Source organism: Suncus etruscus, chromosome 7, assembly GCF_024139225.1.
Source record: "Suncus etruscus isolate mSunEtr1 chromosome 7, mSunEtr1.pri.cur, whole genome shotgun sequence".
Classification (NCBI taxonomy): domain Eukaryota; kingdom Metazoa; phylum Chordata; class Mammalia; order Eulipotyphla; family Soricidae; genus Suncus; species Suncus etruscus.
In genome coordinates this window covers 71,968,179-71,987,163 of record NC_064854.1, presented here as the reverse complement: position 1 = coordinate 71,987,163, position 18,985 = coordinate 71,968,179, and the positions used below count along the sequence as shown (strand labels likewise).

Below are 18,985 nucleotides of genomic sequence, written 5' to 3'. Positions count from 1 at the left end.
TTCATTGATGTAATATGAATGACATCATGACATAATTATGTTATTTATTACTCATATAAATATTATTAATAATTCTAGTTTGTCTTTTAGTTTATAGGGATAATTGTATTTATAACATGTCCAAAACTATGAATATTAAAATAAAATTTGTATTTATTTTCATGACTATCATGTTTTATTTAAACCAAATTCAGATGAATTTTTCAAAGCATATACTTATTGCACTTTCAAAACAAAGCATTTTCTGTAGAAATTTGAGAGGAGGAGGGGAAACAATATGAAAGGTCAAGAGGTTTCAGGTACATTTGTGGTATTAAAAATGACAGAACTAGGGGCTGGAGAGATAGCATGGAGGTAGGGCATTTGCCTTGCATGCAGAAGGTCGGTGGTTCAAATCCCAGAATCCCATATGGTCCCCTGAGCCTGTCAGTGCAACCCCCAGGGACCCCGGCTCGCAGGGTGGATGAGGGTCACGAAGTTATTCGTGAGGCACAAAGAGGATTCGACCTGAAAAATGAAAGAGGGCTGGGAAAATTGATGGACTCAAGGTGAGATTCCAGTCAAGAGTCAAAGTTTATTAAAAGGGGGCCATGAGCACGTTTTCAGACAAAAGAGGGGAAGGGATGGTTCAATACTTTTCCACCATGACATTCCCATACATCAAATGTGTTAGGGGGGGTTTTTAGAGAGTTATACATTTACTATAAGTGGTCCTGGGGTGCTCTGTTCTGTTAACAGTGCTACAGATCTAATCTTAACTTGTAGCCTTTACATAGCATGTTTGTTCTTGCTTATTCATTGACCTCTGGTAATGGCTTTTTTATGGTCAGCTCTTTCTTTTTAGGTTCATGGGGGAAGCACCACCAGCAACCTGTCACGTACACAGGCCTTTGACTTCTCAGGCATCAGAGACTCCATATTGCTCTCTAGTTAAAGGGCCTCCAACAATTCCCCCTCTCTAGTATAGAAAAAATGATGGGTGGAAAGCCTGTCTTAGGTTACCCGATGGGACCTCAGTGTCAGCACCCTAGGAAAGAAGAAGATGGCTCGAGGAGCACACAAGATGTTCTTGTTAGAGTGCATGTGGGCAAAAGAGCCCTACCTCGAGACTAGAACTGCTGAAGCAATATAGGGTGGGCCTCTGACAACTGACATCAGGTTAATCCCATCATAGGCATTTCCACAGCCATGAGAGGAATGTTTTTTTGGCGTTTAGCAATGTGCTCAAACTCTTTAAAGTCTAGGTGGTGGGATGCACCATCTCCTAGAAAATCACATTCCAGAGAGTGGGGTTCATGCTGAGTGTGCTGTTTATAATGGACACCAGCCGAGTGTTGGTAGCCTTATCTACCTGGGATTAACAAAATTGGTAAAGTGGTAAAACGTCCATGGACCAAAGCCTTGTCTACCTGGGATTAACAAAATTGGTAAAGTGGTGAAACGCCCGTGGACCAAAAGAAATGAGCAAGAGAAATCCTACAAACGGTCCCAGCAAACTAGGCAATAATGTTGACAACTAGGGAGAGGTTGAAAACCTGTTTTTGTACCAAGATTCATCTTTATCTAAATTTTTCATTGTTTCTTCCAAGCTTTGTTCTACTCTTCTAATACTATCTCTGACTAAACCTGATTTATCTTTAAAAAAGCAACATTCTTCCTATAAAGCAGCACATACCCTCCCTCCCGCAGAAAGACAAGATTTAAGCCACGGTGATTTTGCTGTTCTACTTTTGCTAAAGAGCCAACAGTTTGTTCCAAATAATCTAAACCTCTTTTTAACATCTTTAACAACAGTTTTAGTTAAGGCATTAACAGATTGTTGGGTAAGAACCAATGAATAAATTCCTGTGCCAGCGCCAGCAACACCTAAGCCTAACACTAAGGCAAGAGTGAGTACAGTTACAAGTTCTGCTTTGCACCTGAAAAGGGCAAGGGAGGTATCCTTACGAGGCAATAAATCTGATTCAGGTCTGACAGTTAATTTAGGCATTAAAACAACCAATACACAATAATTCTTATGCTGGAGAAAAATATTAGAAACAATATGGGGAGATAAACCTGAGGAACAGGCAAAAAATGTTAAATTGGGAGCAAGTATAACCAGAAAAGATGAATTAACAACAAGAGTTTGCTTACAAATTTCAATAAGGGGAATACGGGGAAGCATATTGGGTCCCAAAAGGCAAAGTCCAATTCCCACCACTTGTTTCAAAGTCATGCCATGGCATTGAGGCTCCATATTCCATCGCAGAAGATTGGTATTGTTGGTGAAGTGAGGCAGTCCAAAGGCAGCAATTCCTTCATAGAATGGTGGGATGGGTGAATAGCAGATTCAACAGTGTTCATAACTGGAGCCAGAGAGCACCTGGGCAAAGGTGTTGACCCTCTGCAGGATGAGGTTCGAGGTGGAAACTGGACCAATAGGTTTAATGGTTAATATAGGCATTAACAAAGCTAAAGCACAATAATCATGATAAGCAAGAAACATTTCCGTAACAATATGGGGAGAAAGTTCAGTGGAGCAAACAAAATAAATGGAGTTGGGGGCTTCAATGAAGATGGAAGAGTTGTTAACCACAATGGTTTGATTGCAAATGTCTGATAGTTGGACAAGGGGGTGCATATATGGTCTGAGTAAGCAAAGTTCGACGCCCATGACCTGTCTTAAAGTTAAACCGTGGTGTGACTCAGCTCCCCATCAGAGGTCAGCAGGATTGTTGGTGGCAAGGTCTGCCAGGCAGAGTAGGGAATTCAACATTTTCCTTAGGCAGAGTCAGTAAGAAACAGGTTCGGCAGGAATGGTGGGCTGAAGGACTGGAACAGTGGGTGGGTGGCAGGAGGGGTGACAGGCTCTTTTGAGGTAGATGAAGACACATGGATGACAGGCTCTTTTGAGGTAGATGAAGACAGGACTGTGGAAGGCTGCGGGAGGTCTATCAGGAAAATGCTTGGCAGGAGGCAAAATGGTTACTTGGGTTTTTTTTTATCACAATAATATTTTCCATGAATTTAATATAAAAATAGGAATTTACTTAGTTTTCTGGCCTTGGTTTACAGGCAGAAGACACTAGCAATTTACATTACACAAATTATTTAGAATATTACAGGAAAGCCTTCTGACCTCTGTCAGACTTTAGCATTAAAAAAATTTTATAATTAACAATCGCCAATTTTTCAAAACCTTTTAAACTGAACCTAAATGATTTTTCTTAAACTTCTTAGTTATTATCTTAAAGCTAGATGCTTCTCTTTCTAGCCACATATTCATACTTTTGGCCTTAACTTACACATAGCAGGAAAGCTTGGTGATTGCAAAGTTCAGAAATTCTCCAGGGAAAATTTATCCCCAATGGCCATTGAGAAATCTGGGGTTTACCATCCCCTACACCTTCTGCCATGTTCTCAGAAGGACAAAGCCAGCTTAACACATAATTTTTAACACATGATCTTTAGTTGCAGGATGCCACAGTCTGTCAGCTGCTAAGTGACCAGACTGACCAAGTTGTGAAAAAATTAATTGATATCTCAAAAAAGGATAAGGCTTTGAAAATTATATTTATCATGAAATGTAGAGATAATAAATAAACAGACAAAACAAAACAACACTAAACACAACATTTTATACTCGTGGCCACTTTCATTCCTCACAACACACACATGAACAGACAAAAGGATCGATCCAAAACTTACATTAGAAAAATTGACCTGGGTAAAATTGGACAAGCGCTTTTAAATAGTTAGCCAGCATGTTTGTAAAAATAAAATATTTTGTAAGAAAACTTTTTGTTTTAGAACTACTTAATGTAGATGGACTGGAACTTTGCTGAAAATAAAAGCTTGAAGGTTTAGATTTAGCCAAAACATTTTTAAAACAATCCTAATGTGAAGTTTAGAACATTAAGTAAAATGGTTATTAGTAAGCAGTTAAAAATTTTAAGTAAAATGGTTAATGAGCACTGTAGAAGGAGTCTTCACTCTGAAGTATGATATCATCTGCTGTAAATGAACAGGTTTTTTAAAATTAGTTTTACAATAGAACAGTAAGACAGCTGCAATAAAGTGTTAAAATTTTTATGATTAAACACAAGAGCATGAACTATGATTATTAAAGGTATGAAAAACTGTCTTAAAAAAACAAACAACTGTTTCTACTTTGAAGACTTCAAGTAAATAATTTGTAAAAAAATATCATATACCAAATTAACAAAATGTTTAGATCATTATAAAATATAGTTAAAGACATCTGATGCATTTCCACACATAGAGCTTAAGACCAAAATTATATTTGATACTTGTTGTCAACCTGCTTATAAAATTTAGTTACTTTTATAATATTAATTAACAATATTATTTTAAAAAAGGCTAACCACAACATATTCCATATACTCTTAAGATCAAAAATAATTTTCTAATGGAAATAAAAAAGATGCAAATTTTTAACATTTTTGTGTTCTTTCGAATTTTAAAACACCAAGAGTTTTTTTTTTTTACAAGTGATAGAATTGTTATCTTGCTTAAAAATTCCTGAGGCATAAACAAAGAAAGTTTAGTGCTCTTATCTCCCAGTTGCTTTTTCTTCCTAGAGAATTTTTTAACCCTTACAGACCTGAATTTAGAAGGTTTTCTAATTTTCAATGTTTTAATAATTACTTTACGACACCCAATGCACAAAACTTAATTACACAAATGCTTTTAGAAAAAGCACACTTATGCCGGATAATTTAATTCACAAACTTCACTATTATTTGAGGCCTCTTATGAGACACAACAAAATTCTGACAATAATTCTCACTATAAATTCCACATGAACAGTTCCTGAATCTCTTTAATTCTACCCCTACCACTCTCTGCCATATTTAGTAGAGCAATCAAACTCATAACCAAAAAGACACACACAGGCTAGCACTATTTCTGCTGAACTTAAGCCAAATTTTACCAACTTTAAGAGAGAAGTGATATTTTTTCTCCAAAATTTTTGTCTGCATTTTGACTACACAGAAACTTACTGTCTCAAATACAGGTATAGAATATGCCACATATACACTACCGTTGCATAGATTAAAGGGCTTATTATGACATTTTTGAACACTTTTAAAACCTCATAATTTTACCAACTGTGCAGAAGTGTGATTAGTGGATATTATGGTATTATATAGGGAGCGTGTCTATTTAGAAGACCCTTTCATAAATATGACATTTGCATTATTAATAGGAAAGGATTATGTTATAATGGTAAAAATAGAAACATGTGAAAGGTCCGGACGTTCTAATGTAGCTGCCTGACGCAGAGAAATGAAGAGACAGGAGACCTGCCAGATCTTAGGGACTGCAGACACCAGGCTGGGCCGAGAAAGGCCTCACTGTCCATCTATGTACACCAGGATTATATAGTTATGTTGGGGTCCGGGATTAGTCCCCCTCTCTCGAGCAGTGTGTCGAGAGTGTTAAGGAGATACGAAGCTATGAAAATGTGTAAAAATGATGACTTATTTGTTTTTGGTGCCAGGGTGACACCAGGGCCAGTGCTAAGGGATAAACCCCAGAGCAAAAACCCTGAAACACAAAACTAACAAGTTTTTATACAGCAAAGATACAGCATTACCATTCCTAATTTTACAACTGTGGTTTTTATCTTAGAAAAACATTTTAATTCAGGGATCCTAACTCAGTTAGGAGAAAGGAACATTTATCACAACAGAGAGACAACCATAAAAACCTAAAGGAAGTTACATATCAATAAAACCTAGGGGAGGTGGTTACATCCTTTATTATGCAGGGTAAGCATTACTTATAGGGCTGCATTCCTACCCTAATAGATGGGGGGGGGTGGCTAGCTTAAAGAAAAACAGACCTTGAGTGAGTTGGGGGTATATGGCCCTTCCCTTGAGAGGGGCTAGGACTTTATTTTTCTCTGTTTGTGCTGACCTTAGGCTTTGATATTCAAAACGAGAACTTTTAAGACCAGGAGGTAGAGGGTACCTTCTCAGCTGGATATAGCTCATCTTTTGTTGTCACTGGCTTGCAACTCTGGCTTGTAACAGACAGAGTCAGGGTCGCTGAGAGTTTCACAGGGGAAACTCTTAAACCAAGAGAGCTTCTTTTAGGGAAAACTCCAAACTTTTTCTCTTCACATGCATCTTTTAAAAAACCGTATAAACTTATTTGCTGGATAAGGAATATCAATTTTTACTTAAAGAAGGCACATGCCAAAGGCCAGTATTTTGAATCAGCCAATTAATATGCTGTTTTATTATAAGGTTGAATAAGATAATTAGGTTTATTTTCAAAATATTTTTTACAAAATTTATTACCTGTGCTACACATATTTGACAAAGTGTAGGGCTGACAAGGTAGAGCAGAAAGTTCCACTGATAATGCAGGGTCAGGGGCCAGCACAGTTAACATAAGGAAGGCTAGAGGCAAATCTTTTACAGTCAGCAGGGTGTAATGGTATAGAGAAAAAAAGCAATCTTTTAAGATCAATTACTAATTTATTGGAATTAGAGGGAACAGCAACCAAGGAGGGGAGTCTGGGTTGCAAAAGCACCCATGGGGATCATGGTCTTATTAATTGCTTTGAGAGTATGCAAGAGATGCCACTTTCCAGATTTCTTTTGAATAACAAAGATTGGGGTATTTCAATGTGTATTGGAAGGCTTAAAGTGGGAGTGGCAGGGCCTGAGCTGGCTGTTCCCCGAGGCCGGCAGGAAGGAGGCTGAAAGAGGGGCTCAGGGCTGGCCCTAGCAAAATGTACTGACTAAAGACTAAAATGTACTGACTGGGCATTAGGCCCAGAAGTTTTAACAGCAAAGTGCAGATATCGCAAGGTTTTATGGCTTAGCAGCTGATATTTTGTAATTATCCTGCTCACTGGGCCCTCATGATTATTTGTAGGTGCCACAGTGGTTCCTGTCTTATGACACTCAGCTTCACCCTCATCAGCCTTTCCCTCTGAATTCTCAAGAGGGGGGCCTGGCCCTTGGGATTGGTTGGGCAGAGGACACATAACTTTAGATTCAGGAGGGTAGGGAAAGCCTGAAGGGCAGAAACTTGTGAATTAAGAGAAGCAACCAATTCTTGAAGGCTTAAAATTTGTTTAAGATCTTCAATCTGGCCAAATAGTTCCTTTTCTGTGGCTTTAAGAGGGAGAGCAGTGAGAGTAGGAAATCTGCCATGGTCATATTGTGGTGCAGTGTCCTGTAGGGACTGAGCATACTTGGCATCTAGAATGTCCTCCTCTGGTGGGGCGCTGGCCACAATGGGATAAAAACCTTTGGAAGGTTCCAAATCTATAAGGCTGTCAGATTTAGGAGGGGTGCTACTGGCCCGGGACTGGCTGTGGGAGGCCATTTCTATGCGGGCCTCTGCTTTTTCAATAATTTCTTTCTTAAGGGGGCTTTCCCCAATTGAATTTAACTCTGCGCCAGTAACAATTTGACTAAGGATGGCCCAATAAAACTGTATAACCTTTTTATTTTGTTCCTTACCATATTTACTGTAATATTGCCCTAATTCATTACCAATTTGTTTCCAAGTACTAGATACTATACGTGGTCTTGTGACCACAAACAAAGGGCAAATATCATGAATACAAATAAAAAACTTTATTAAATCCTTCTTTTTAACTTTAATTCTTCTTTCACCCATTGCTTTCTTGAGATTTTTAATGAAAGCCTCCTCTTTAGATAAAGAAGTCCCCATTTCCCCAGGGTGATTGGACGGCGGTTTTAGTGATCACTGTTAGGCTAACCTCTCTGCACCCTGCCCTAGATAGGGTCTTACCGGTGTCTTATGAGCAGGCTCTTGAGACTTGCTCCACGATGTCGTCCAGTCGGTGATCCGTGCTTCGTGGCCCAAGTTGGGCGCCACTTGCGACCCCCAGGGACCCCAGCCCGCTGGGTGGATGAGGGTCACGAAGTTATTCGTGAGTCACGAAGAGGATTCGGCCTGAAAAATAAAAGAGGGCTGGGAAAATTGATGGACTCAAGGTGAGATTCCGGTCAAAAGTCAAAGTTTATTAAAAGGGGGCCATGAGCACGTTTTCAGACAAAAGAGGAGAAGGGGTGGTTCAATGCTTTTCCACCGTAACATTCCCATATGTCAGGGGGGTTTTTAGCGAGTTATACATTTACTATAAGTGGTCCTGGGGTGCTCTGTTCTGTTAACAGTGCTACAGATCTAATCTTAACTTGTAGCCTTTACATAGCATGTTTGTTCTTGCTTATCCATTAACCTCTGGTAATGGCTATTTTTTATGGTCAGCTCTTTCTTTTTAGGTTCATGGGGGAAGCGCCACCAGCAACATGTCACGTACACAGGCCTTTGACTTCTCAGGCATCAGAGACTCCATATTGCTCTCTAGTTAAAGGGCCTCCAACATGCCAGGAGTGATTTCTGAGCATAGAGCCAGGAGTAATCCATGGGCACTGCTGGATGTGACCCTCCCAAAAAAATCACAGAACTAAATATCCAAGCCAGAGTTAAGAACAATGGAATCAAGAGACAGATACTTTAACAATCAAAATTTTATTTTATTTTATTTTATTTTTATGTCAAAAGAAATTATTTTATTTTTGTCCTCACAACAGAGGACCCAAACAAAAATTGTACAGAAGACTTCTAGAATAATATCTTAAAACTGCAGGAAGAGCAGGCCAGAGTGATAATACAGTGGGCAACTGATTACAGTTGGATCCATGGCATCCCAGGTGCTTCCCCAAGCACTTCTCAGAGTGATCCCTGAGTGCAAAACCAGCAGTAAGTGACCTAAGAATAATAAAAAAAAAAAACAAAAGACAAACCAACAAGAAAGAAAAACTAAAATTGCAGGAAGAGGGATGATTATGTATTAGGTTGTACTTTGAATAGTCTTAATGTGCTTTTTGATTTGTTTTGTTTTGGGTCTAGTTAGCTTTTGTTTTTACTGGCATGGGGTCACAACTGATAGTTCTCAGAGGCTACTTCTGGCTTGTGCCCAGGGATTACTTATGTGGTGGTGTGCATTGCAGCACTGTGGATTGGGTTCAGGCTGTCTGCATGCCATGTGTTTAGCCTTAGGCCATTGGGTTATCTCTCTGGTCCAGTCTGCTTTATTTCCTTTTTTTTTTGAATTTAGTATTTTTTTATTTTTTAGTATTTAATATATTTAATATTTTGTATTTTTTTCTTGTATTTAGGCCAAGGCTTTTCCTTTCCATCTCCCCCATATTTTGCTGGGCCTATGCAAACAACAATTGCCACTCTAACACCATTTACTGTGCTCCTTTAACTTATTCTTGAGAGAGAGAGAGAGAGAGAGAGAGAGAGAGAGAGAGAGAGAGAGAGAGAGAGAGAGAGAGAGAGAGAGAAAGCTTATTAAACCTGCTGGGCCTTTAATGAGTTAATTGGTTATTCAATGATTTTCACAAATATACTTGCTACTGAACCTTTTCTTTTTCTTCCATCTCGTCAGTCTTTCTATTTTTTAAAATAATTTTGCCTTTGTTCTTCCTCAAACAAATGAAATATGATTAACTGTCAACTATGTGATATATTTTCTTTAAATAAATTTTAAAAAATAAAAAATTTAAACGGAATTGTTATGCAGTCAGGCTGGGGGACAAAAGTGGTTTCATAGGATGCACTCTGGGAACACTAGTGGAAGAAGGTCAACACTGGTGGTGGGATTGGCCCTGAAACATCATATGTCTAAAATCCAATGACGAAAAGCTTTGTAAATCAGACTGGATTCAATAAAATATGAAGGGCTGGAGTAATAGCGCAGTGATATGGCATTTGTCTTGCAAACGGCTTACCCAGGACAGACCTCTGTTCCATTTCTGCCGTCCCATATGGTCCCCACTCCAGAGGCGATTTCTGAGAGAATAGCCAGGAATAATCCCTGAGGATCACCAGGTATGGTCCAAAAACCAAAATAAATAAATAAATTAAATATGAAGAAAGTGAAATTTTGTAGAAAATGAACAAATGAATTTGCTGTTATGATGATAAAATTCTAACTTTTCTTCAAATTTACTTTACAGAATCAGAAAAGCTTAACCCTTCTCTGCAGCTGAGATTTTTTCAGATATTAAAAATATATTCACTGCTGTCATTCAGATTCCTCTGCTTTCAATTGCAGCACCTTATGAAATCTGCTCGGAGGATTATCTTATGTCGATGGTGTGGAAAAGGACACCAGCGGGTGACTTGGCATTCAATCAATGCCCACTGAATGCCACAGGTAAAACAGGATGGCCCACCGATCCCAAATACTGATTGTCATCAAAGAACTGCATGCTATGTTTGCATATATAGTCAAGATTTTATCCTCTGCTATAAATAAATCTGTTTAATAATGAGCAATATTTTTGAGCTAGTGAAGAGATCAGAACATGTTACTGATGAAATCATTACTTTGTGACATATTTTATCACGATAAGCCAAATGACAATTTTATATGCATGTCTTCTTTTAGTCAAGAGAAATTACAAACCCAGTTCTGTAGCCTGCCATCCAGTTATGCTCTCTAGCATTCCTGTTATAAAGCTTCTCTCTGTTCTTTGTGACGCACAGGCACCACTAGCAGACGCTGCTCTCTCAGTCTTCATGGAGTGGCCTTCTGGGAACAGCCGAGTTTTGCAAGATGCATATCAAATGAGTACAGACACTTGCAGCATTCAGTAGGTGCAAAGTCAGCTTTAGTCCTTGCTCTGTTTATTTTTTGCTAATGATTACTGTGTGAGAATTTAACCTTCTGCTGTACAAATGAGTGAATTATTTGGGAAAAAAAAGTTGCCTATGGGAAAAAGGATGCAATGAAAAGTGCATTTTTATAAATTACTCTAAATGATTTTGTTCATAAGGTTTGAGTTTTTAAAGGAAACTGCTAAGCAAGTAAAATAATTTTTTCCTAATTAGGGAAATAACTGACCAATGCCTTATGATTTTTTGATCTAGGAGTTAAATTATGTAAAATCATAAAATAATGTGTTAAGTATATGTAAAACTGATTTCAAAATAATATACATTATGAAATTATTTTTAATATTTTAGTACTTGGAAAATGATAAAGCTGGGAAATCATAGCATGAAAAGAATTATAGTATTACTGCAAAAGAAAAATTAATCATTTGTGAAAGATTGGATGGGCCAATTTTCCAAATATAGTCTTCCTTTCCCACATAGCATTAAATTAGTCAGAGTATAACGAATATTTGAGCTCAAATAAATTTTGTATGCTATTTTACGAGTGTAAGTCATAGTCATTATCTGAGATTGTTATCATTTTATTCTGAGAGTGAACAAGAATTCCATACATGAATCAATAAACATCAGGGCCTGAGAACAAAACAGAAATCTGAGCCAACTGGAAAGTTGAAAGTTGCAGGAATAATCTGTTTTTATATCCTTTATTTTCTATTACCTTTTTGTTTCTTTTTATTTTTAATTATGTTTTGTTTAATTTAATTGTTTTTGTTTGCAGTATCAGTGATCATTAGTAAATGCAAGTCATGCGGTTTGTCACTAAACTACAACCCTGACCTTCTGAGACTATTATGACTTCAAGATATGAAGAAGGTTCACACATTACTAGCACCTTACTAATAAAATCAGTGTTTAGAGAGTATCAAGTGGTAATGAATGTTGGGCACTATAGTACAAATTGTGATTATTAGATAAGAGAAAGTAGGTGGTCTGGAGGTAATTCTGGTTATGGAATTTTGGAGTAGAGGCACTTTGATTGTATGGTCTGGCAACTGTATACACCAAGTCTGTAAATATCAGCATATTTGTATACCTAACCTAAACTTTACATTTATAAAAGTCTGCTGTCCCAAAGTGAATTTATTTGACCATAAATACACATAATTCTTAAAAATAATCAGATTATTCTTGTTTGTGGATGAAAAAGTCATTTACATAATAAAATTAGTATTAATCAATATTAAAAAAGCTAATTTTAAAATATCCAAAATCTAAATACAATCTACTATATTTACATTATATGTTAGTATTTCACTTGATTATATGATTGTGTAAAACCTTATTTTACTTATATCAGTATGCATTTACATATATTGTGCATATAAATGTAAACTGTTGTGCATATAATACAACTGCATATAAATACATATGCTTATGCTGTTTGTGCACATTAATGATTGATGATATTAAGCAACTTTTAATTATTTTAATCAACATTAAAATGACAGAATAAAACTGTTCTTAGCAAAAAAGTAATTGATTAAACTAATGATTTCATAAGTAAACACAACATTTGGTTGTTAGTTTTGTTCTCTTTTATTTTTATTGCAAGGAGTTACCAGTGGGAGGAGCATGGGATTAGTATACTATTTTTATTTCTACAGTTGTTTTTGTCACTTTTGTTTGTTTGTTTAGTTGAACTGGGATTGAATCCAGATTTTAAATTATTTTATAAAAATGTGCTCACAACTGGCACTGAGATGAGATGCATCATCAATGCCAGTTTTGAATTTTTGAAGTAGAGTATACATAGATATGTGTGTTCAAAAATATATCATTTTAATAGCTGAAAATTTTTGATAAAAGCATATATTGGTTTTTAGGTAATAGGTTTCAGAACCTGAGCATTATTTCTTAAAATTAAGCTTTATCAAAATCTTTCTGATATAACTAATTTTAAAGAATATTTAATTTACCTAATATTAGACATTAAAGTTGCTTACTTAAATTTAATAATATAAAAGTTAACTTCTTAAGTATTCATATTAATAAATGAGTAATTTCTTGTATAAACCAATTTTAAATTCAGTCCTGACAGTTTGTTTTTTTTTTTTACAAAAAAAAAAAAACAACAACAACAAAAAAAAAAAAACAGTGCTGGGGCCAGAGAGATAGCCAGGAGGTAAGGCATTACCTTACATGCAGAAGGACAGTGTTTCAAAACCCGGCATTCCATATGATCCCCTGAGCCTGCCAGGAGCAATTTCTGAGCATAGTCACCAGTAACCGCTGAGAGATGCCTGGTGTGATCCAAAGTTCAAAGCAAACAAACAAACAAAAAGCAAAACAAAAACAAAACAAAACAAAAACAGTATCACTGTTTTTGACATAAAATGTCATTCTAAAGAAAGTATTTATACAGTACTTTGTGAGTTTAGACTATTAGATAACGGAGAAAAACAAATATTTTTGTAAGGTAGAAGGGTCTTAAATTGTGAACACCACAGAAATCATTATTTTTTGACAACCTATATGTATGTAGATCTAGATATATGTATATACAGTATTTGCCTTTGATGCCTTCTATGCTTTAATAAAATACATGATCTTGTAAAACAAAACCTCGGTGAATTAAGCTCCTACAATGTACAGGGCATTAACTGAAGAAATTTTTACATTAACTTCAATCCTCATGAGATCTGGCATAGTATATGCATATATAAACTGCACTTAGATTTGCTTCTGTTTACCTAGAAAGAAACTGAAAATATTCAAAGAAGCAATTTTAAGCCTAAACTTTATGTTGTTTTATATTAAAATGACTACCTATGTCTTCTACCCTTTGACATTGAATCTGTATTTTCTTGGATTATTTAAATTATTTTTCTTTTCTTTTATTATTATTTATTTAAATAATAAAAATATTATTAAAAACTAATAAAAGTTATTAAGTAGTAAAATTTTTTTAAATCTTGCAGAGAGAAAAATGTTGAATCAATTTTCTGAAACATTTTGCTATTCTGTGTCTCTTGATTGGGTATTTATTTTATGACATTAGAGAAATGATTGTTATGGGATTTTGTGCTATCTTATGTATATGTTTGTTGTGTTTATGGGTTTTGTCTTGCTTAAAGTAGACCATTTAGTTCTTCTTTTAATTGTGGTTTTAAATCTGTAAATTTCCTGTACTATTGCTTTTTTTGTGAAGATGTGCATCCATTCTTAAAACTTAAAAGAAAGTCAGTTTGTCTGGGTGAAATATTCTTGATAATATTTTTATTTTATTTATTTGTTTTCACTATCTTCTACACTGCCTTTGGTTTCTCAGTATGTCTTGTGTATGTCTTGTGATAAATCTACTGTATCATAAGGAAGTTGTATTATATGTAATTTTCTTTTTGTTCTTGCTGCCTCCAGTACTCTCAGTCTATGACTTTTATCATTGTGGTTAAAATGTGCCTTGGAGTGCTTTATTTTGGTCATTTTTGATGGTACTCTTTGGGCATCCAGGATGTGGGTACTTGCACTATTCAAATCTGGAAAATTTTCAGCATGTTAACTTTGTTTGTTGACTCTTCATAATGGTTTCCTTTCTGGTTCTCTGGATCCCAATTAATCTTATGTTGTCCCTGTTGAATTTATCCCAATTTTTCATCAATTTGCTTATTATAAGAATATTTTCCATTTTATATTCATATATCTTAAGGCATTTTCCAATTTTTTTTTTGTTGTATGGAGTTGTTATAAGTTCATCTTTCTACTTTTTGATTCTGTCTTCAGCGGCTGTTATTCTGCTTGTGATGCCTTCCAGTGAATTTTTCTTTTTGCCTTCATTTTGAAGTTTTTCAATTATATCATTTCTGTATAAATTTGTCATTTATATGTCGTATCTTCTCGAGTCTTATTTGCCGTTTGTCCAAGGTGTCCGAGTTATTAAACGTCCTCAACAACTCTCCTTTTCAGAGGGTCTGTAGAGGTGACTGATACTAGGTAGGTCTTCTGAACTTCTATCTTTGTTATCTAAGCTTAATGGGTTTCTTAGTTTCTTTTTCATTGTGACCTAAGAGAGTGATGTTTATTTATGTGTTTTGGTTATGTATTTTTATGTGTTTTCAATGAATCAAGAAACAACTGCAGAATGAAGTGTAACAGCTGTGCTCTTCTCAGAACACACAGACCCCATAAGATGACATTTCTGTTCTAGTTCTTCTTTTTAAAATTTTCCCTTTATTTTTCTTATGCACATTGATGTTGAAATAGTTAATGATATAAATTTTATTTAAGATTGATTGAAATTGCTAAGTGCAAGAATTCAATTTAGTGGTAACTGCCTCCATTACTCACAGGCAAACTCTCTTAGGATATAGGTACAAAAACTTGAAAGAGCTCAAAACAAAAAGTTTCATATAGAAGCAATCTTTGTCGTTCAGACCTTAATATGTCAGTATCAGTGTATTTTTTCATCTTTCAGAAATCCATCAAAAACTATGAGAAATAGGATATCACTAATTGTTCTTAGTAACATGATAAGTAATGAGCAAAAGTGTTCTTATGCCAATTTAAATATTTAAGTTTGTTTCAGGGATTTAGAGGTCACACCTGATAGTACTTATGATGCACACATTTAGGCTGTTGGAAAATATATGCAATACTGGGCTTTGAACCATCATCACAATAAGGTACTTATCTTAATTTCCATACGTAGTAAGGATTATAAATTTGCATAAACCTTATAGATATATTTAATATTAAGATAATAAATCATATATATACATATATATATATACCTTTACAATCCAGCTGGGACTTGCAATCATGACAAATTCAAAGTCTAAATTTAAAGATATTTCTAATTTTTATATTGAGTATATAAATATGCTTTTATGTTGTTTCAGAAATTTCTAGATTTTGTGAAAATATTTATCATATATATACATACTTTTTGTGAATAAGTTTAATCTCTTCACAAAACATTGCAAATTTCAAAGTAATGAGAACTTGTCTCTATAGGAATTTCTGGAAATTGAGACATCTAATGTTTTCATGGCCAAATGCTATTCACACTTAGTATTTTGCAAAAATACACTTATAATTTTTGAAGTGGAATTCTTAACTATATCTACCATATTACAATGGCTGTAGACAAAAAAAGTATCTTTTCACATTTGAACTCTGAGTTTTAGATAACTCGAGGATGACATAAACTTTTTATGTCAAGTTCAGAGTATTTTAAGAAGGATCTATAGGGGCCAGAGCGGTGGCACAAGCAGTAAGGCATCTGAGCACTTAGCTAGGAGTAACCCCTGAGCATCACCAGGAGTGGCTGAAAAAAACAAAACAAAACAAACAAACAAAGAAGCATCTATATACTAGAAAATGGTATGCTTACTTTTCCATTAGAAACTATATCTTTCGTGGACATATAATTGTAAGTTATGTAATTGTAATTATATATAATAAGGTAATGAGTGATTTTTAATTTATTTTTAGAAAATGACAAAGTTATAAAACTTAAATAAAGTCGGAGAGATATCATGGAGGTAAGGCACTTGCCTTGCATGCAGGACAGTGGTTCAAATCCCGGCTTCCCATATGGTCCCCTGAGACTGGCCAGGAGCGATTTCTGAGTAAAAAATCCAGGAGTAACCCTGAGTGCTGCTGGTGTGACCCAAAGATCAACCCCCCCCCAAAAAAAACTTAAATAAGCTATGCACAAATTTTTATATGTAAGTGAAATGAAAAGCAGCTACTGATATAATAATCATTTAATTGATGACACTTAGAGCTGTAAGAACCATTAATTTGCCTTACAGATGGATCGTAGGAGTTTATATCAAAAATAACATAAATATATGATGTTCAGAGTATGCCATTTCTACAGAGTGACTATGATAAATCTTTTTTAGGTTTGACATAATAGAGAAAACTTTGGCTGGCAGTAGGAGGCATAAAGTGAAAGGAATAAGGTTATTTCAGAAGTACACCTACTCTTTGAACCATGGCTTAACTATTTCTATAGAGAGAGCAGGAAGCTTAATTCAAAACTAAATACATTATTTTTAAACTTCAAATTTTTCATTTCATTGATGATCTAGTCAACAGTATTAAATGTGAATGACACAGAAACACTATGGATTTATTTTGAATTAGTGATTCTCACAAAGGAATATGATGCAAGCAGACATATCCTCACAGAAAATTGGACTTTTAAATAGAAATATTAAGATGATAAAAGCTTTCTGAATTAATTCAATAACTAAATTAAGATGATTAAAAATATAGCCTGTGGGATATTAAAAACCCATAGTAAATGCTTTGGGTTTTATTAGTCCACTGAATAAAAATACCATCAGGTGCATGTGAGAAAGCACAGGTGTAAGGGGCATGTGGTTTGAATGAACAAGACCTCAGTTAACTTCCTAGCACAGCAATTGTTGACCTGGAAACTCATTAGCAGTGTCTTGGTGTCTTGGTGGTCCTCCTGAGTAGCTTTATGTCCTCACTCCAGAACTACGTTATCTGAGACAAGTGGACAATTATCCCAGGAAGTGACCCAAGAACAAAAAGTACAGTGATGGAAGTCTGTTTCCCAAAACTGATTATTTAAATATATAAATTTGGACCTGAGCAGTGGCACATGTGGTAGGGCACATTGCATGTGCTAACCTAGGATGGACCTCAGTTAAATCCCCCAGCATCTTATATAGTCCCCCAAGCCAGGAGCGATTTCTGAGCACATAGTCAGGAATAACCCTTGAGTGGCACTGGATGTGGCCCCAAAAGCAATAAATAAACAAATAGATAAATAAAAGAGAATTTTATTACCTTCACGGTATTCTGTGATTATTGGTAATAGTTTTGGGAACATTTATTGATTTTATTCTAAATTAATCATTATTTAATTATCAATTAAAGAAACTTCTTGTTTCTTCTTTTTTCTAATCTTACATATTGTTTTTTTTAAATACTATACTATTCTTAGGCCACTGGTTTAAATCAAATGGAAAAACAGAAGACCAAAAAACTATTGTGATCACAAACTTTTTGGAATATTTTAACTAGCTGATTAAAAACATATTTATTTTCCCCACCCTAAGAACATATATTGATCAGATACATATCTATAACAAAAATTCCTTTAAAATTTTTACTTTATGTAAACACTGTGCTTTATAAAATTGTTCATAATACAGTGTTTTCCCCACAGTTTTAAATTTTATCTTAGTCATGTTTCAGTTGTAGAAGATACAACACCCTTCACATGTGATCTCTCCTCTAGATTCCTGTGAGGCAGACATTTTTTCTCTCTCCTACTCTATTCCATTTTTTTCATAGACTCTATGCTTTGCAATAGTGTAACTGGAGGTGTATCATATGCATTACTTTCTTTCCTTTCCGCACCCAGTTCCTGTCCAAAGTGATCATTTTTAAATATTACTGTTGTAGTTATCTCTCTGCCAGAAATACATCACACTGTCTATCATGTACATCTCCTGACCCTTGTTTTTATGTCTTTATATTATTGCCATTCTAATATTTTGTATTTAAAATGAGTGTTATTATTCCACATCTATTTCTGACTTTCTGTTCATATTGCTCAGCAAAATACTGTCCATATTCATCCATTCTAATATGTACATTAGAACATTTATGAGTTAATTTTTAACAGCTGCATAATATTCCACTGTGTAGATATACCACTGTTTCTTTATTCACTCACCTGTTCTTGGACACTTGTGTCTGGTTATTGTGAATGACAATACAGAAGGTTGGAAAGGGCATTTCTGCATTGTGTTTCTTGGTCTCCTAGGAATTAATATTTCTAGGAGTAATACTGTTGGTTCATATATATCCTCAATTTCTGTTTTTGTAATTAATATCTATGATGTTTTTTTTAAAGGCTGGACCAGTCGACACTGTCAACAGTAGTTAACGAGAATTTCTTTCTACTTGCATACTTGCATCTACTTGCATTTTGTTATTGTTCTTTATGATGTAGATCAATGTCTGTGGAATGAGATATTGGTTTTTATTTGCATCTTCCTGATTATTAATGATGTGGAGAATATTTTCATGTATCTTTTGACCATCTGTATTTCTTTGAGGAAATGTCTGTTTATCTCTTCTTTCCATTTTTAGATGTTTTTCTTGGTAAGCTCTATCATTGTCTTATAAACCATGTGTAGATTTGGTATCCTAGCCACCTTTTCCTTTAAGGTGCAGAAGCTTGTTAGTTTAATATTGCCCCATTTGTTTACCTTCACTTCCACTTTCTTAGTTAAAGGCAATTTATCCTTGA

At 35.1% G+C, this 18,985-nt stretch overlaps 1 protein-coding gene across 1 annotated transcript in view; it reads left to right on the top strand.

Moving 5' to 3' along the window:
• Positions 1 to 18,985, top strand: part of ADGRB3 (adhesion G protein-coupled receptor B3) — an 898,471-nt gene that overhangs the window by 402,905 nt on the left and 476,581 nt on the right. The window contains exons 9-10 of the mRNA XM_049776768.1: positions 10,121 to 10,222; positions 10,555 to 10,661. Coding sequence (XP_049632725.1) covers positions 10,121 to 10,222; positions 10,555 to 10,661 — 209 coding nt within the window. The remainder of the gene's footprint in view (positions 1 to 10,120; positions 10,223 to 10,554; positions 10,662 to 18,985) is intronic.